Raw genomic sequence first — 20494 nt, 5'->3', positions numbered from 1 at the left:
GGAAAACAGTACTAGTCGTACTCCTGCCTTTGCCCCGTGTTCCCCTCCCTTGTCCTTTCCTCTGCATGAAACACGATGTTCTCACCAGTTCATGCTGTGCTTGCCCCCATCAGTCTGACTTCTGCTTCCCTCTTTCTTTTCTCCTTCACATACTGCACTTCCCAGCTTGTCTTAGTCTCTCCTCTCTGCTAAACCAATGCACAATGTATAGACTGACCCACAGTTAAAATTAATTTCTGACATTTTCTGGTTTTGAGGGTTTTTCTTTAGCAAGGAATCATACTTGCATCTGCTGTGAAGGTAATTTTCTGATGGGGCACCAGTTTTGTTTTCAGACTGGTATCTCGATCTCTCTCCTCTCCCCTCCTTCCCCCCGCCCCAAAACACTTCAAATAAGTTTTCTTTATTGTTGTGGCCACAACATGCATAGGCATAATCTGCTATCTTTAAACGAAGCCATAAATTATTAAACCTGTGGCTGAATTTTTTTTGGGGGGGAGGAGGGAGAACTTGGGAGGCAGGCTGTTGATTTACAGTTATTTTGATGGTGAGAACTGAATGGCTCCACAGCAGCAAGGCCAAGGAGATTTTGCTGTGTGGAAGAAGAAATTTTGGGAGCACTTTTTTTTTTCCAGGTCAGTGCAAAGCACAAGAAAACACTGCAGCTTCAAACCAGCTTCTGCAGACAAACTGGATTCAGACTTAGTAACTTCTATTCATTACTGTAATAGAGCTGTTAATGCATTCATTTAAACCTAAAAATCTGCTGAAGTATTACATCTCAAGGTGCTGCTTCTAACAACCTGAACAGCCAGCACCTTTAAAAGTGTTTATCAAGCTTTTGGCTCTGTTTTTCTCTATATATAGATACTGTAGTTCAGGTGAATACATGGTAGTGTTTGATTAGGAGATGCATTAGAGATAAGTCACTTGCAGGGAAAAAAAGCATTTATAGCTTTTGTGTCTAAAAATGAAATTTGTAGGTTGCATGAAATGTCATTCTTTTGTAGTAAATGACTTACAAGGATATGTTAGAAGCACACGTACATGAGTGCTGATGATGTTTGTATGTTCTGAAACACAAAAGATGCAGTTCATACAGTCCTGATGAATGATGTGTGATAGATTATAGCGAGGGCAGTGTAAGCAAATGAAATTATAATGGAGTTCCTCTTCTGGCTGCAGGAAATAGCTGTTATTTATCCTGTTTCCTAAAATGCTACATGCATACTACTGTTTATTGTATACTTAAAAATCCCTTGACGAGTCAATAATGACTGAAAGCTATTACAACACTCTTGGCACAAGGAGTGTAAGCCAGGATTTTTCAGTGTGCCTTTTCCTGGGTTTGGCTGAGGCGTTTCTGCAGAGCTGCTAACCTGGATAGTTCAGATGAACAGTTTTAATTCTTTCTCCTGGCAGGTGTATGAGGCAGTCCCATGCTACACCGAGTGCAATCAGTATTCTTGGGTAGTAGAACCGTGGTCTCCGTGCAAAATCAACAGCGAACAGAATTCCCTGCACTGTGGAGAAGGAATACAAACAAGGAGAGTCAGGTGCGTGAAGGCAAAAGCACAGGTAGTCCACATGAAAACAAGCTGAAAGGTACTTGCATAAAGCTGCAGTTCTGGCCACCTGACAGTGAGTACATTGCTGAGTCCAGTGTATTTCAAATGAAAAGAAACACGCATTGATGTCCAACCACTTACAGGAAAAAGCATCTCAGAGATGCAGCCTTGTGTTACGATCAAGACATCTTTCAGGAAGAAGACATGATGTTTAAATTAGAATTCTTCAACCTAAATGCCATATATACATCAAGCCCCCCGAGGTGCAAAGCCTCCATATTCTCATTTGCTAACGTTTTCCCCAGGTACAGGCCCTGCATGCGCTGCAGTCGTGTTCATTATTAGTGAGCATCCATTCCCCAGGCTCCGGGAATCACTGGGTGATTTCCAAATGTTCGGCTGCTACAAGCAGGAGCACAAGGTTTGTTTATGCTGGCTGTCATTTTCTCTTAGCTCATCTGTCAGCTGATCAAAGTTAAAATCCCTCTGTATGAAGTTTGAAATGTTTATTTAAAGTGGTTATTGAAATCTGTGAGTACCAAATGCACATCGTGTGTGTAGCTGGTTTTGCATTAACATGATCTGCTCTACGTTCAGAGCAGCCACGCTGCGTGTAGCTGTTGTGTTGCATGTAGTGTCCTGTTACGGGGTCGGGCAGACCTGTTGGTATCCATCACATCTGTAGTACCCTGGTGATCCCCTGATGAAAATGTCTGTTTTCTGTGTAGGTGTGTGAGCAGTGCTGAGGACCACGGAGGGGAGACAGTGCCCAGCGCACTGTGTAATCAGGCGGAAATCCCAGACGTGATGCAGAAGTGTAGCTTGTACTGTCCCAGTGAGTGTGCTGTGTCGGACTGGGGACAGTGGAGCAGGTGTCCACAGGTAGGCTCTCTGGCTTGGTCTCTGAGGCAACGTTCCTCAGCTGTTGTACTTCTCTGTCCTTCAACCATTTCACGAGGTAGTTATTTTCTATCAGAGTATATTATTTTCTGAGGGAAGTCAGGCTTAGTGGATCCTGCCAGTATGATTGAATCTGGAGATATTTACATTTCTACAGAGACAGAGCTATAGAAAGCTAGGTAGTAAAACACATAGTTATTACTGTGTCCGTTGATTCAGCCCATCCTTCCACTTGGACTAGAGGACAGGACCCATACAGTGAGTGAGGGGACCAGTATTCCAGCTGCAGTAAGGGCTGTCTGCATTAGGAAATACTTACAGGGGGAGCACTGTGAGCGATGTACAACTGTCATAATAACCTGCTGGTAAACCACAGTGGTGGCCCTCCTGTGGACACATCTCAGATCTGAGGGGGTGATGACAGCTCTCCCTTCTCAACAGACTCTATTTCTGTCCAGCCTCTTTCCTCCTCCTCAAAACCCTGAGGGAAGATTTCAGGCAACAGCAACAGAAGGGCATGGCAGCAAGATGACTGAACAATTTTTCATGTCACAAAGTGCTCAAAACATGGTGAATTATGCAGGGGTTCAAGCCACTGCCAAGTGCTCTGTGTTTTCCTAAGTGTGCAAAGATGGAAAGAAGCTGCAAATTCTGTCTTGTGAAAACTCTCTGGCCTCAAAGCATGTAATTTCAAACCCGTTGTTTCTCTCTGATCGGTGTTGGAGTAGGTGCCAGGTTTAATCTCAGGAGGTTTGTAATAGACTTGCTTGATGTTTTTAAGTGACAAACATGTATTCGTTGCCCCTGTGTTAACAGCCCGTTATCAAAAGTCTGAGTGGTTATTGGACAGGTATTTATACAACTGCTGACACAGGTAATTTCCTTCCATAATATTTTGTGTAGTGTATCAATATACTCAGTAAGAACATGTCAAATAAAATATTATGTTTCATTTCCTGCATTCACCTCCCCCTGAGCAGTGTAGCTTTGATGAGGTGTAACACTTTTACAATGGATACAGGTGCTTGGATCCCTCTGAAAGTCCCACTGTGACTGCGCTGTTTCTTTGCCATTGACTTTAAGTGAGAGATTTTCTTCATTTTATCATGCAGTCTAATGCAGAGATCCTCAAAGCCATTGGGTATTTTTCAGGTGCCCTGGTGGCAGTCACTGGGTCATGAGGGACTACCTGAAGCTTTAAGCACCCTGGTATCCTTAATACATTCTGATTTTTTGCTTCAAGAGTCCTTTTGGCAGTGGTGAAGACTCTCTAGCCCAGAGAAACAGGAAGAGGATGCCCAGAGCTCATGGCTGCCCTCCAGCAGGCAGCATAGCTCTTGGCATTGACAGGGCTGAGTGCCACCATCCTTCTGTCTCCTTGTGCATCTTTTTGCCACGGTAGATGTTAATTCTTACGTGGTGAGGGCATCTGCATGCCAATGCCATTAACTGAACAATATGTTTTCACAAGCTGTTATGCAATACTTTGTTGTTAAACTGAGATTGCTGTGTGCGGGTGGAGCCTGTGTTTAAATAGTTCTGTCCAGATACAAAGCAATAAATAGCTTGAAGTTTTATGAACAGATAAAACCTGCTCTTCAGTGAGTTTACAGCAGTGTTGTCTCCCTTTTATAGCTACTCAAGCTGTTCGTGTTCCTTTGGTTTTGAGAGGGGACCACACAGCACAGTCCCTCCCAGGCTGAACACACTTAACATCTCCAAGGCAAGTGCTGGGTGTGCTGTTGGGGCAGAATGGTTGTACCATGATCCCAGAATCACAGAATGGTAGGGGTTGGAAGGGACCTCTGGAGGTCATCGAGTCCAACCCCCCTGCCAGAGCAGCACCACCACAGAATCTAGGGCAGAAATCACTCAGAAATGCATCCAGACAGGTCTTGAAAATCTCCAGAGAAGGAGACTCCACAACCTCTCTAGGCAGCCTGTCCAGGGCTCTGTCACCCTCACAGTAAAGAAGTTTTTCCTCATGTTGAGGTGGAACTTCCTGCGCCCTAGCTTGCATCCATTGCCCCTTGTCCTGTCACAGGGCACAACTGAAAAGAGATTGGCCCCTCCTTCTTGACACTCACCCTTCAGATATTTATATACATTAGTAAGATCCCCTCTCAGTCTTCTCTAGATTAAAACAACTCCAGGTAGCCAGGAGTGAGGCATAGCCAGCACCAGGGTAATTGATGCAACCCTCCATCTCTTGAGTCACCACATGGAAAGGTGGTCACTGAGAATGGTCACATGCTGGTGGACATGGTCAGTGGAGTTACAAAGGCTACAGGGGATCCTGTTTCATCTTTAAGGGAAGGGCTATGTGTGCCCAGTTGAGTAGCTTCACTGGTTGCAAGTGAGAGCTTGGCTCTGGACTTTGCATCGAGACCCTATGTATAGACACCCAAATATAGGTGTCTGCACCTGCAGCCCAATCTCTTAAGTCTTTTGGTCAGATGTGTTGTCCTTGCAGCCTGCTTGAAGTGTCTTTCCACACAGCCCAAGAAACATGATGCATAGAACCTCTTGCTTATTAGGACTATCTGTTTAATTGTGTCTAAAAGACTTTTGCTCAATAGCTGGTATACTCATGCATGGTTTCTGCTTCATGCCAATCTGGAAGTAAATGCCTGTCTTCTGAGGATGTAAAAAACGCTTTTCAAATATTCACCAAAAATCTATTTGCTAAGTATGGCTCTTCTGTCTTCCCCAAGTAATTTTAAAAAATTTGAAGGAGCACATCATATTGAAATGAAAAAGCAAAACTGTACATCCAGGCTGCTCTTTTTCAAGCACATTTACATTTCATATCAAAATAGTTTGCATTCTTCTAGTCGTAGCACTCTTGTGAGGCAGCTGCCAAAGAGCTTTCTGGGAAATCTTCCTGTGTCTCTGGTCATGTTTGGCTTGTTGGAGATAAAAAGGATTTATGAAACTTGACGAATTCTAGTTTGTAAGAAATGAGCAACCACAATTTCAGCCTCATCTTTGCCTGAGTAGCTCTTTCATTTGGGATATTTACCTAAGATTTTGGTCAGGTGAGAATACTTTTCCAGTCACTTTGGTGTGCTGCTCATATTTAATAGTGTTGATAATAAATTTATCCTGATAGCAAAATAACCAGCTCTTATCCGCTGAATATAAAAAGGCCTTTTAGATGATCCAGTTTACCTTTTGTCAATATGTCATTGTACTCTGGATACTTTCTAGGGTATTACTTGGTTTTATCTTGTAGCTGCACTCTTCCCAGGTGAATTTTCTGCTTTCAGGATAGTAAATTATCTTGAATCATGTTGAAATCAATGGGTCATAAAGGTGGCAACTGCTTTGTCAATAGGAAGTATTTTCTCCGATACTTGTTTCTGCTAAAACGTGTTTATTCTAAATTGTTGGCTGCATTTTCCTTTTGCTCTTAACTATTCATGTTTATAGGATGGTATTTTGTAATTTCAGGTGCTCCCACAATCCTTTTATGTTTGTTTTCCAACTGAATCACAATTTTTGCATCTTGATTGTAGTGCTGTTTAACACAGCTACACAAAGCTGCATTTTAGTATTTCCTCTAATGCTCCTTTGCCCCAGAAATGCAGCTGTTTGAAATGTGATACTTCAAGATTACTTTTGAGGTTTTGTCTTTTTACTGGGTTCTAGAAATTAATAATTATGGATTTAAACCTTCCCTATTATTCTCACAATCTCTATTGTGAGAAGTAAATTCCAAATGGTTTTCCCTCTGATTGAAGACCATTTTTTGGTTCATAAAGTTTTCTTCTTTGCCATGAAGTAACATCCACATCACATAAATATGAGGACTTTTAAAGCCATTTAAAATAACAGTTTGAAGCTTGCTAGTTAGGAAAAAAAACCCCATGAGCAAATTAGATTGACTTGCATTTTGCTTCAGAGATTTCATATTTGTTGCAGTTACAATAGCGTGTTCAGTCAGACATCATCACTTGATTGCTCAAAGACCCAGCTAAACAATCTGGAAACCAAAATCCTATCATCTCATATTCAGTGATCAAATAACATCCACTACCTGCGGTGTCTTGACTTTGTATCCATCAGACTTGGAAATGTAATTAATTGACTTCAATTGAATTCATCAAAGCATCCCTAAATAGAGTTAATATGCAAGTGGTGCTACAAGCCCCTGAAATAATTGCCTCTGGTTTATCTCCTTGGCTCTCCACAGCCATGTGGATAGCTGCTGCAGCCCCCGTGGCCCATCAGAGTGGCCTCCTCAGCTGTTTGCATTTCTTGCAGCTAATTCTAAGAGGTCTGAAATTAGTTAATTATAGGAGGTTACATGTCTAGTGAGTGAGAACAGCTGTCTCCATTTCAGGGAGCATTTTCCGCATGGATCAATAGCGATGCATAGTGCTCAGGACTTGTGACAATTGAGTCATTATTCTCTTGAATCTGCAGGGCAGGGAGTGTAATATTGAAATAGCTTATTGAAAATGCCACCAGGCAGTGCAGGTTACTCTCAGGTTTTGCTGTGACTTCTGTCATAGATGTGAGTTGGAGCTGTTATGGTTTGGAAATGTTTTCCTTCCTGAGCCAACTGGAAGAGAAATTGTAGACTCTTGTAGACGTTGGGACTCACTGAAGTCTTCATCATAGAATAGTTTGGGTTGGAAGGACCTTAAAGATCATCTAGTTCCAATCAGGGACACATTCTGCTAGAGCAGGTTGCTCCCAGCCCCATCCAACCTGCCCTTGAATACTTCTAGGGATGGGGCAGCCACAGCTTTTCAGAGCGACACAGGCCAGTGTCTCACCACCCTCAAAGTAAAGAATTTCTTCCCAATGTCTAACCTAAATTGAACTCTTCCAGTTTAAAGCCATTAAACCTCATCCTATCACTCCATGCCCTTGTAAAAAGTCCCAACCAGTACCTCTATCCATAGGTTTGGCAGAGGACCTGCAGTGAGGAGGCTGGGTTGAAGAAGGCAGCTTGCACAGTTGTATTTCTAACTCAAGAGATTATTTATTCAGGTCAGGCATGAGAATTACTCTGGTCTGAGGCTTTCTGGAAGAATGTACACTGATCCTTATGCATAGCTGGGACTTGATTTTTTTTGTATGGCTTTATCAAAAAATTGGTAACTTCTTTATTTTTTAGATTCGTTATTTTATTTTTACTCATCTTTAGGAACAATCATTTTTTTAAAAGTAGCTGTTCTATGTGGAGGCAGGTGAGATTTCAGAACCTAGATGCATCTCCAAAAGAAAATTTATGCAAATTTATTTTCATTTGAAAAGACTGCTCTTGTTATTGTAAATGGCTTGTTAAATTGTTACAAAACATCCACATCAGCATGAACAATGTAACGGTTGGTTGCACTGTTAAAAATAGTCAAATCCTGTTGCTGCCGAGGCATTTACCTTAGTTTGAGGTTGTATGTTTCCTTATGAATAGGCAGTTAAATCTAATGTGGCCAGCTATTTATAGAGCAGAATGCATTAGCCAAGCTGTTTGATAAATGGAACAACTTAAAGGGCTCACTAATGGGTTACAACCTTTGTGTTGTAAAATTATGATGCATATGATGCATATGAAAGCCTAGATCAATGGACAGCTTTTAAAATCCATCATGAAAAAGACCTAATAGTGTATATTAATGTGTGATATGTTAACAGCTCTTAATCTGGAATTTAGCATTCATAACCTGGCAGTTTTGTTTTATTTAATATCTTTCTCTTCTAGAACAAACTTTCTGTGCTTTGTCTCTTCCATTATTGTCTGGAACAGAGGCCAAGTACATCCTTTGTGTGTGTTTGTGTCCTTCACTTTTTATCTTAGCTTAAAATCATGACAAGTGGTTGTGGTGGAATGACATGATTGGCAGAAAGAAATATTAAAAAATGCAGTAGTTAGTAGAGTCAAGAATCATTCCACAGAATAAAGATTATGGGTTTGATAATTCCTAAATGGTCCTTTGGGAAAAACCCGAATTCATTCTTACCTTAACAGTTTAAGCACCTCTTATTGCTCAGTGTTTTTTAGGAACCAAATTCAGGACAAGGTCCATGCCATTGGTAGTGACGGCAGTGGTGACAAAGGTGACAGAATATCTTCCTCCTGCAGCTTACACACCCCTCTCTATTACTGCCTGTTAATACTCTCAGCAACTCCCCACTGAGAGAAGATCTTCTATAACTTTCTTTACCTTTCTCTTTCTGTCTTTAACTGTTCACATCCCCTAGTGACATTGTGGCCGCCAGGTCCTTCCTCAGCCTTTGCCATGTTGTAAATATTTCCTTTTTCCAGCCTGGGATTTTGGAGGCATCCTGCAGGAGTCGTGCACCCAAGCCAATTGAGATTCCAGAGCAGCTGGATACTCAGCTCAGTCTTGCTCCTTTGAAAATCCCAGCTTTCATCTTTTTCTTTACAAGTCACCCCCTCCTGCTGCTGCTTATTCAGTTCCATATGTATTTTGCTCAGTTTTTTTACATAGTTAACTTGAAAGAATATGGCCAGAAAATCAATTATAAAACTTAATTGACTTCTCAATTGACGTAAAGAGAAATTCAACAACTAATATTACAGGATATTAGTTACAGTTTGCTGACTTTGAATTTTTTCATGTTTCCCATGTACTCAGCTTGATTAAATGAACACTTTTCCTACAGAAATCCTTTTTTATTCAAAACTAGTAGAAGTGGGGAGCTTATCACATCAGTGCTGGCTCCTGCACAACATGAGGAGAACACAAGACACTGCTGGTTTGGTTGGATCCTGGCACACACAAGATAGACTTTGACCCATTTAAGTCAGGGCTGTTCAGTTGGTCTCCTGCCCACCAAGAGGACATCTGAGAGGGAGAAGGGGCCTCCTAGCCAGGAACCAGGGTGGCTGCAGGACAGCATGTGCAGATGCTTCTGTGCCCTGTAATCAAGCACAATGAGGTGCACGTCTGATGGGGGGAAAACACTGTTTTATTAAAAGAATTTACTGATCTAGATGGTGCATGTTTCTGTCTGCAGGTTCTTACTTTGAAGGAAACCATAGCAGGTATTTCTGAAATGGCACAAGCTTAAGCTTCTTTCACCACATTAACTGATTAATTTTTTTTCCCCTTTGGTAACATAATACACAGAAACACTAATTAGCAGTAGCTACTGAAATACCTGCTTTGAATATTTTTTAAATTAGTTTTGCTTTATTGGCAAATCATTTAAGTTATTAGTGTTAGTTGTGCAAATGAGGAGTCTCATTACTTGTGGGAAAGGCAGTGAAGTATTGGTAAACACTTAGCATAGGTTTGATTTCAGATAATTCAAAATAATTGGTTATTTTTTATGACCATGGATATTCAAATAAGATTACCATGTAACATGGTTTGACAAGGTGTGTGTCAGCAGTAAGAGCATAATAGAATTTCCTTCACGAAGTGTAAGCATAAGGAAAATAGGCCCTGACAATGTATTTTAAGACCAGGCCAGACTTTTTTCTTATTTGTCTGATATTTGTTCTGTTTACTTATGCTATTACCTGTGCAATTAATCCAGTTTACAGCAATCTGAGATCTAGATTTATGCTGCAATGCCATTACATTTCTCTTTAATATTCATAATGCAGGAATTATCCACACTTTCACCCATGCAGGGTTCAGTGTTTGCAGGCAGTTTGTTGCATGCTAATAAGCCTGTGGTTTTGAACTGTTAGTTATTTTTAGTAATTAAAGCATACTATAGAAAGTCATGTTTTAAATTCCCAAGCTTTTATGTAAATGTGTTTTTTGCATGCATTGTTCTTTTTATTTTCTTTGCTCTTCCTGAGCAATCTTTAGGCCTAATGAGAGACTGTTAGGAATTAAATGGGTCATCTTGTTCAGTAAATGACTGTGAATACCTCTAATAGGGGTTTATTCCCATTAGGTTTGGCTCGATCACTTCCACTCACCCATTCCCACTGTACTGGCTGGCAGGAAAGTCTGCTGAGTTTCAGTAGGTCAGAGCCCCTGCCTTGGAGGCTGCAGGAGGGGATTTTTGGGGATGAGCAGATGCTTTCCACTGCGTAAAGGTGATGTTACCTGGAAGGCAGCAACCATTTCATCACTACTGCAATGGCTGCAGCTGAAATAGAAGCAAATCAGCCCCGTGTCACAGTGCTAAGAGAATGAGGATGGAGAACTGCTAAAAACAGTTTTTGTGGCAGTGAAACACAAATGAAAACACAAATGAAATCCAGCCTCAGTTGGTTCACGTTCACATAAAAATGCAAACAAGCAAATCCTGGTTTACAAGCTGTGTGAAATCAATATTTTTATCTTACACTTTGAAAAGTCAACTCGTCTTCTTGTCAACATCATAAATTATATATCATTACAAATGTCTTTCCTAGATGAAATCTTTGCTGTAACATCAGTTATTATTACTTTAAAATGCATTAATTGTGCCAGAAATCCTGTCCTACTATTCAGTGCTGGGGCATTTTATTTGAAGTCTTGGGAAGAGGTGGAGAGCAGAGCACAATCTTTATCCTTTTGTCCCCAAGGATCCTTACAAAAACTTCTGGAAATAGATAGTAGAGGAGTGCCTAGAACAGCCAAATCAAGATGTATGAAAGATGACTTATGGTAATATTGGATTGTTACCTTTGAACCACATTTCTTTGTATGCTCTTAAGTATCTCCAAAACAGAAATGTGATGGTATCATAACTCAGTGTGGCTGTGGATGTGCAGGTAACGAGTGGCTGTGGGATTTACAGGGACCTCTTGTGTTCTCCATCATTTTGTGTCCAGGTGTGTGATCCCAGTATTATGCAAACCCGAACTCGACAAGTGCTGAGGTCTTCTGCCAGTACAAAGCCTTGCCCTGAAGATACACAAATGAAGCCATGTATTCTTAACCAAAATTGCTTCCAATATCAGTACAATCTAACAGGTAGGTTTGACTTTCCCATCTACTCTTGGCAGGAAGTGACACCAATTGCAACGTTTGTTGAATGGACATTCTGCATTTCCAAATATATTTGTAGAAAAGATTCAGCCCCTTAAAGGCTTTCTCCAGTTGTGTTCTTAGTTGTGTTTGCTTGTGGTGGTGGCTAAAGCCTTGACATAAAAAGAATTATGTTTAGAAGTCACTGATTTCACTAAAGTTAATTACATGCCAGTGTTTTTACAGGTTAGTGGACAAAAGCACAGGTTTTGTATTTAAACTGTCACTGCAGGTACACAGAAAATAAAAAAAGGTGTGATCTCTTCTTCTTTTTGTATTATTGAACTGAATTAGTTCTAAGTTTCCAGTTAACAGAGTATCATCTCTGTGATTCTAGTGAAGCAAATAATACCATCCGAAGTCTGGTTGAGGTTATATGAGCAGACATAGGATATTCAGAGCAAAATGCATTAGAAATGCATTATTTAGGACCTTTGAAGCAATTCAGTCTGTTTCAAATAAAAACAAAACAAACAAACAAACCACAAAAAAAACCCCCAACCAAACAAAACCCACCCCCCAAAAAAAACCCCACCAAAGAAATAAAAGGAAAAAAGCTCAAATAAATAAGAAAAGCAGAAAGAGGAGAGATCTAAGAGGAGTTTGGAGGCTGGTGGGAAGGGAGAAGAAAGCAGGAGAAAATACCTGAATATGAACTCAGCCTGTTTGAAATAAACGCCCTAGAAACACACAGGCAGCAGGAGGATGCCTTTTATATCATCACATTTCAGAAATGCAGAACATTTATGTCTTTCATGTTTATCTGAGGTGGAAGACAAAGTAAAAAGGTTTTCTTCCCATATGGTTTATTTTCATTGGTGATGTATGGAAGCTTTTGTTGGTTTTGTTATTTTTCTTATTTTAAATTTTGTTTTAAGGCTTATTTCAGCTTACTTGTATTCTGACCATCACAATTTCAGACAAGTAATCAGTTATGTGTTTTCTTCTGGTAGAAATACTTTTTTCATTTCATGAGTATTAGAGCTTAGTTTTAACTAATAGAAAGCTTTGTCTTGAGACAAGAAATACGTTGGACCAGAGTTCTCCTTCAGAAGTTTCCCCAGCTCCTTTAGCCAAGTGAAACTTGAGTTGATCAGTTTGAAAAGCAGCTTTTTTTTTTATGTGGGTTGTTCTTGGCTTTGGGAAGCCCTGTCCTGGAGAAAGTAACCTGTGAGCTGAATCAGAAGAGGTGGAAGTGTGATGATGGCCCTGACCTGCAGCTCTGCACCCTCTGCTTTGTGTCCTCAGGCTGGAGCGGGTGCCAGCTGGGTGCCCAAGCTGCCTGCGGGCACGGGGAGCGGCGGCGGCTCCTCAGCTGCCAGCGCAGTGACGGGGCCACTGTCAGCACACAGCTCTGCCAGCGGGTGAGGATGGCACATGGGGGGGAAAAGGGGATTGTCCCCGGGGTAATTGTGTTTCCAGCAAGATGGTGCCTTCTGATCTGTGCCAGGACACTTGAGCGTAGATGGTGGAGGAGCGCAGCAGTTGGGTGCTTTTGGGAACAAAAGCATTCCTGGCATGTTAGTGTGTGGTATCGCTTCTCGACTCAACGGTTTGGGTTGAAAGGGATCTTACAGATCATCTAGTTCCACCCCCCTGCATGGGCAGGGACACTTCCCACTCAACCAGGTTGCTCAAAGCCCCATCCAGCCTGGCCTTGAACACTGCCAGGGAGGGGCATCCACGGCTTCTCTGGGCAACCTCTGCATGCATGGGGCTTGGCTACCCACCCTGCACCATCCCAGTAGCTCCAGCAAAGCTGGTGACCAGGGGTATTGGGACCTGTTAGGTGTTTGGGATTGTCATTTCAGAATAAGACCCAAACACTAGTGGACTCATAGGTGTGAAGTGCTTCATCACTGAAAACGCCCTGACCGCAGAGTCACAGAATTGTCAGAGTTGGAAGGGACCTCTGGAGACGATCTAGTCCAACTCCCCCACTAAAGCAGGATCCCCTAGAGCACATTACTCAGGACTGCATACAGGGGGGTCTTCAACATCTCCAGAGAAGGGGACTCCACAGCCTCCCAGGGCTATGTCACCCTCACTGTTAAGAAGTTTTCCCTCATATTTAAATGTTAATTCCCATGTTCCAGCTTGTGCCCATTGCCCCTCATCCTGTCACTGGGAACTACTGAAAAGAGGCTGGCTCCATCCTCCCTGCACCCACCCTTAAATACCTGTAGGCATTAATAAGGTCTCCCCTTAGCCTTCTCTTCTCCAGGCTGAACAATCCCAGCTCTCCCACCTGTTCCTCAGAAGGGAGATGCTCCAACCCCCCAATCATCTTGCCGTCTGCTGGACTCTCTCCCGTAGTTCCCAGTTGCACACTCAGTGATGCTGGTGTCTTGCCAGGGTCGCTGCCAGTTTTTTTTTCCCTGACTTGCTGCCCAGCTGTGGCAGGAGGTGGCGGATGGCCTGGAGGGGCTGATGTCTGTGTTTCCTTCTCCTCCCACAGCTCGGCCTGGAGAAGCCGGCGCAGACCAGCAGCAGCTGCGAGGTGGGCTGCACGGTGGACTGCCGGCTCTCGGCGTGGTCAGCCTGGTCACAGTGCTCCCACACGTGTGGCACTGGTGGTGAGTCCCCTCCTGCCCCCTTTGCCCTCCACAGACAGGACCCCCAGCCCCAGGTGGGCTCACGCAGCCTCAGGCAGGGGTACAGAGCCCAGGGATCACCCTGAGCTGCACCAAACTCTTCTCAGGTGAATCTGGGCAGTCATATTCAGTCATAGGAAACATTAACCCCTAAGAGAGGGAGAATGTAGAGCTAGCAAACTGCTGTGGAGAGTTACAGGATTCTTAAGAAATAGCTAAATAATTAAATATAAGTCCTCTGGTGAAGTTACTCTTAGTAACAGGATTATATCTCATTGAAGAAAAGACACTAAGACTGTTTTTCATTATTTAGTATGTCTCTGTCTCCATCCTGTACCCACAAGGTCCCTTACTACTTGTATGACTCCAGTAACTTCAGTGAGGCTTTCTCTAAGCCAGTAATGCTCACCAGCATACAAAAAGTGAAAATATTAGGACCTTTTTTAACTTTATATGATCTCAAAACACTTTGAGTATTGACATGAGGAAATGCATTGAAGGTTTTATTCAAAATAAGCTTGTGACATTCTTTCCCAGGCTTCTGATGTGCATTAGATGTACAACTAATGGTCTTTAAGATGCGAGAGCCATAATGTATGTTTGAAACAAATTAACTTAAGGTCAAAAAGAAAAAAGCTCTTAACTTCCATAAAGTGATTCCTTCAGATGGATTTCAGAGATCAAAGACTATTACAGAAAAAGCTTAATATTTGGATTAGTGGTGTTCTTTCTTTGCTGAGCTTTTAGCGCTTTTGTAAAGTTGTGCTTTCTTAACAGAAATGAATAATTCATAGTCTTTTAACAACAACACACTAGGAATACTGTTAGTTCCAAATCTTATTTTTTCTTCAAAATCAGTTTTGAAGTGTTAATGGTCATGTTTGCTGAATGGACTTAAATTGTTTTTGAGTGTTCAGTCACTTACTAAAGTAAAACAGTGTGCAAGAGCAGGTTCTAACTTCTCTGTGGCTTTTAGCATGCAAGAGGAGCAGCTCATTCTGTGTAATGCCTGAAGGTTTTTGTCCTGAGCTCTTACACTGCGCAGTTTGCACAGGGATGTAGGTACTCAAGATATTTCTGGTATTCAGCTTCTGATCCTGAAATGCTTATGCAAATCCTGAAGACTGGTTAAAGAGCTGGTGGTTTCTAACACATGCAAGGAGCAAACAGTGCTTCAATTCCAAAATCAGAGCTGGGATTCTGCAGAGGAAACCTGGAGATATCCACGCCAGTGCAAACCTACAAATGAGTGACGTGGCTTTGACCTTACCTCATTAAGGCTACTTGAACCACAGAGTCAAGCCCAAGCTCAGCCCAGTCTGTGGGTCATCTTCTGGTCCTCAACAATCATAACTCCATTATACTAGAGAGCTGGCTTGAGCAGCTCAGGCCACAGACATGGACGATTTAAAAGCTGGAGATCCTGTTTTGTAAACCTGCGGCAGCTAAGCGGCTGGGAAAGCTGGCTTTAAAACTGTATCATAAGGAAGCCAAGTTTTGCTCATTCCTTCTCCACCATTTGAATGGCTTTCTGGGGATCCAAAGAGCCTTCTGAGTCTCATCCCAAAGCAGGAGCAAATAATTTTAATCTGTGTTATTCGAAGTGCATGGTTTATTTTACTGCAGCCCCAGTCCTGATCTGACCTTTGCTGCAGCGACCATCAGGTGAGGAGCTACACTGAGATCAAACATCCAGGATGTTGCACCGGTCCTGCAGTGGTGGCCTTCGTGTGGTTCCAACAGCAGAGACACCATCATTCCCACTTCTTCGCTGAGTTCCAATTGGTTATAAGTACTACTTGATGGAATGAACAAAGACATTAATTATGGACTCATCTCCAGGTGGTACTTCACAGATAAATGTAGAGAGTTTCGCACCTGAAGGTTCATAGACTGCAGTACCTTTGAAATCATCATGAATTTCTCATTGGCATTTGTGAGAATAGGATGAAGCCTCAAATTAGGCAGGGAAAACCAAAGGATGACAATAAACAAGCTGTGGGAATCGACTGCAGTAAGCACTGATTCAGCTTCCCTTTCCCAGGTAAGTAATTGCCCACTGTTTGAGAACGGTGAGATGTAGGACTTAGATGTACACTCCTCAGAACTAATTCACAGCAAATGAGTTGCACACACTGCTCACAATAATATTCTGCTTTTCCTTGAGAGCCTGTGAAGGGCCTGCTGAAGTACCATAAATGGCTTCAAAGAGAAACATAATTTAAGTATCCTACAGATCAAAATTTAGTGTTGCTGGATTTATACTTTCATGTGTTTCTTAAGCATTTTTGCTAACATTTTTATTCTGTCCATCTCTTCCAGTAAGTTGATCTGCTATGATAGATTTTAACAGACAGTGCCTGTTCTTGCTCAGGTTTTATTTTATGGAACAGTGCATTTAAACATGAAGTGATGCTGCTGTGTGGGGGGCACTGACAGCTAATATGATTTCGGTACACAGCAGCCAAGGGCGAATATATTGATTTTTATAAATGATGATGAGTAAAGTAGATCTCTCTTTCCTGCCTGTGCTGAGCCTACAGAGATGTGTAACTGATCTTTGCCTTTTTCAGCTGTAGTTCTGGGCAGCATCGTTCAGGATTCTGGCTGGGACTCTAGGCTGACATTGGGTTATATATTAGGGTTCCTCATATCAGTTGCTGTGCTGCCATGAAAAGATGTATGGCCCTGCATTAATGGATGGTGCTCCCATGGCCTGAATCAAAGTTCCTGGAAAGATACTTAGTGAAGTATAATGAGCAGCAAATTGTATTTCCTTTGTTAAGGAAAACGAATAGAAATGAATTTTTCTACAAAAAAATGTTTTCCAGTCCCATATGATTTCTCCCAAGTTGTCTGACAGGAGTGCTAAACTGTATAAACCCCACTAACTCCATGCTTTGCCACTCATAAAGCTGCCTTCATCAGCCAAATACTGGGATTTACCCGAGTTACCCAGGGCTGAACACGCTGCCATGCCCTGCTCAGTCCTCAGAGCTCAGAGGAGCCTGTAACGGATTGTGGAGATGTGCACGCCAACACCAGGCTGACCTGTGGGGCAGAAATGAAGAGGACAAGGCTGCACATGACTGAATGATGTGGTGGCTACGTTTTTCATTGATTCATCACCAAATTGGGAAAACATTTTTGGTTTTGCCTTCTGAAGAAGTGACTTTTCCTTGCTTGCTACTCAAACTCATCGAGCTTCAGGCTTACGGCGTTGGGAGACATTGGAAGAGGGGCCACCAGGACCTCTCCCTGAGCTGTGGTGCCCCAGTGCCTGCTGGAGGGACTGAGAAGTACATGAAGAGCCCCATTTATCACCCGTCCCATCGGCTTGTGACCTGATGTGATCTCCAGGGCTGTATGTAGGTAACTGGATCCCTGCTCTAGCCCTGTGGTTGCCTGGGAGGACAGTGCTGTGTGCTCTGCTCACACTCATCAAACTGCTAACAGCAACAAGTCAGTAATTTTGACTGGGATGAACTCTAGCAGGAATTCTAATCATCTTGGTTTCAGCCATGATGCATCACTTTGTGGGCATAAAAGGCAAGGAATGGCAAATTTTTTAGGGGTAACACATCTTCTGATTTGAAAATATGATCCTGTGTTTCCGAGATGAAATTTTAGATGCTGATGCAAACCAGAATTTGAAGTGACCATTGTTAACAAAACTAGACTCTTTTTTTTTTTCTTTTTTCGAAGCTAGTGACAAATTTGAGGATATGAAGAAATACTTATTTTCAATTCTCAGCACACTTTGTATCTCAGTTTTTGTATAATTTAACACCACAGAGCAGAGGAATCAGAGATGTGGCCAATTCATTGGGAAAGTAAAGAAAAATTCACTGGGAAATAAAAATAATAACTAGGATTTCTTTAACTCGTCCAGAGTTTGTACTGGAAGCAAATTCATTTCAGATGCAGTGTGATTCTATTCTCCACAGGCTACAAAAGATTAGGTATTTAAAAACTAAAAACAGGCAGGTTTTCTGCCGCTTGAGTGGTATTTGAGCACCTAGGTAATGTGTGCGGAGTGAGAACAAAAATCAGAGCTTTAAGAAACTCCCGGCAGTGATTGTGCAAAGAAAGATTTCAGTGGAATTGCTGTCTTCAATTATTTATTCACAGTATATAAAGAAAGTAATAGACTAAATGAGTCAAACACAGGCTGACCAGTGTAAGTGTAGTGAGTTCAAATGGTTTGGATAACCAACTGTAGGAAAATAAAAATGTAAACAAATACAGAATGGTTATTAATTCCTCTTCAAAGGGAAACCATGTTTTCTATTAAATGATCTTCCCATTTACATTTTGCTAGAAGGATGTTTAAAAGAGTGTACGAAAGGAGATAGTTACTTAATTAAAATAGCCTGGTGAATGCTTCAGGCTTTCAAGTCCCTCCTAATGAAACTGGATCTTTTAACCTTAGAAGACCTTCTTTTCCATGTAGGGGCTGGTGCCAGTGGTGCTGCCAAGCTCCCTGCCCAGGGAGATCATCTGCCCCAGAGCACCCTCAGCACCCCATGGCCATGTGATTCCCAAGGAGCCTTTTCCATTGCTTTCCAGTCCTCAGCATTCAGAATTAAGGAGAAGCCAGCAAAATCTCCAGTCTGTTGCTGGGGAGGAACACACAGCTAATTTTGGCTGCTGAGGGGTTTCTTTTCCCTTGCTCTTACCCCTGTGAACCACAGGAGTTTCTTACCTTTCCTCTCAGCTGGTAGGATTTTTTCCACCTCTTAATGTATCTGATTCCATGATGGCTGAATGCACAGTCATGTGGATAAGAGCTTTTATCGTCACTTCTGTTACAAACTCCCCAGGTCCAGGGGATTAGAATTGGAAAGGGAAGAAGTCTTGAAATTGGTTTAAATGGGTTTAAAAATGGGATTTGATGAGTCAGTGCAAGAGGAAGGCGTTGTGAAGGTAAGAGAGCTTGCTAAGGTATCCTTCAGTAGCTTTTTCAGTTGTGTCTGCTTTTAATTTTTATTTGCTAAAATGTTTTGGGTAACCCAGCTCTGTAGACAGTTACTTATTACTTCCTGCATCTGTCTTGCTGCTTGTGTCTGCCCTTATTACCCACAGCTTTTATTCTTTTAACTGCTCAAATCTGCACCTATTGAAAGCCAAGGCAGAAATTTCACCCACAGGACAAATCTTCTGAATCTCATTTCAGAAGGGCTTTCTGCTCCCCAGCCCCTTTTCTTTTTAATTGCAGATGGGACTCTAATTGCAACATTTTGAGTGGAAAACATTCCTGGACATAAATGGACAGTAAAGGAGACAGAAATGCACATGCTGTAACTTAAATGAATATATTCAGTTTTATTATTTCACAAGTAGTAACATAATTGCTTTTCCCATTCAGTGGCTGAAGAAGTTTTCACCAGTAATAAATAGGATTTTAATGGACATGGCAGAAGTGGTTATGGATGGTAATAACCCCAAGACTGCAGTTTTCAAATTATAGGCACGTAATTGGTCATAAAAAGAAAATTCCACTTGTTAAAAACCTCTGGAAACATGTTGAATATGTAATGTTAGAAGTGGTGCTGCCATAAGTATTTCCTTGTCATATTTAATTATCAGGATTTAGCCAAGTATTTATCTGTGTTGAATAAACAAATAATGTATTTGGAAAACGTACACAACTTTTTTTTAGAAACTGCATTTGAAAATACCAGTGTATCACTTAAGAGTTAGGAATTGCATCCAAATAGTCTTCCCAATTAATTGCTTTTGTAACTGACTTTAGTGGTGTAACATGAACTAGGAAAATAATGGTAAATCATGAAAATTGTTTGTTTTATTCTCTTTTTCTCTTCCTCTCTTTCTTCCTCTCCTTCCTTCCTTCCTCCCTCCCTCCCTCCCTCCCTCCCTCCCTCCCTCCCTCCCTCCCTCCCTCCCTCCCTCCCTCCCTCCCTCCCTCCCTCCCTCCCTCCCTCCCTCCCTCCCTCCCTCCCTCCCTCCCTCCCTCCCTCCCTCCCTCCCTCCCTCCCTCCCTTCCTCCCTCCCTCTCTCCTTCCTTCCTTCTTTCCTTCCTTCCTTCCCTTCCCTCCTTCGTCCCTTCCTTCCCCCCTTCCCTCCTTCTTTCCTCCCTTCCTTCCCCCCTTCCTTCCTTCCTTCCCCCCTTCCTCCCTCCCTCCCTTTCCTCCCTTTCCTCCTTTTCCTTTTCCCGTCTCTGTCTCTTTCTCTCTGTCTCTTTCTTTCTCTTTATTTGTCTTTCTCTATTTCTTTCTCTCTCATACTTACTCTCACACTCACTCTCTCTCACTCTCACACTTACTCACACTTACTCTCACACTCACTCTCACACTTACTCACACTCTCTCACACTCACACTCTCACACTCACTCACACTCTCTCACTCTCTCACGCTCACTCTCACCCCGTCTCCCTGCCCGTCTCTCCAGGCCGGATGTTTCGCTCCCGCTCGGTGCAGCTCCCCGCGGCCGGGGGGGGGCGGCCCTGCCCGCAGGCT

The 20494-nt window shown here is 42.3% G+C and overlaps 1 protein-coding gene across 1 annotated transcript in view; it reads left to right on the top strand.

Moving 5' to 3' along the window:
• The window catches only part of THSD7B (thrombospondin, type I, domain containing 7B), a 266212-nt gene that overhangs the window by 230671 nt on the left and 15047 nt on the right, over window positions 1–20494 (top strand). Inside the window, exons 16-21 of the mRNA XM_010000390.1 lie at window positions 1423–1556; window positions 2297–2450; window positions 11224–11365; window positions 12668–12783; window positions 13878–13995; window positions 20427–20491. Of these exons, the coding sequence (XP_009998692.1) occupies window positions 1423–1556; window positions 2297–2450; window positions 11224–11365; window positions 12668–12783; window positions 13878–13995; window positions 20427–20491 (729 nt within the window). The remainder of the gene's footprint in view (window positions 1–1422; window positions 1557–2296; window positions 2451–11223; window positions 11366–12667; window positions 12784–13877; window positions 13996–20426; window positions 20492–20494) is intronic.

The sequence above is a fragment of the Chaetura pelagica genome, unplaced genomic scaffold (assembly GCF_000747805.2).
Source record: "Chaetura pelagica isolate M959 unplaced genomic scaffold, ChaPel_1.0 scaffold386, whole genome shotgun sequence".
Classification (NCBI taxonomy): Eukaryota; Metazoa; Chordata; class Aves; order Apodiformes; family Apodidae; genus Chaetura; species Chaetura pelagica.
Note: the sequence above shows the minus strand (reverse complement) of the source record. Positions and strands in the feature narration are given on the sequence as shown.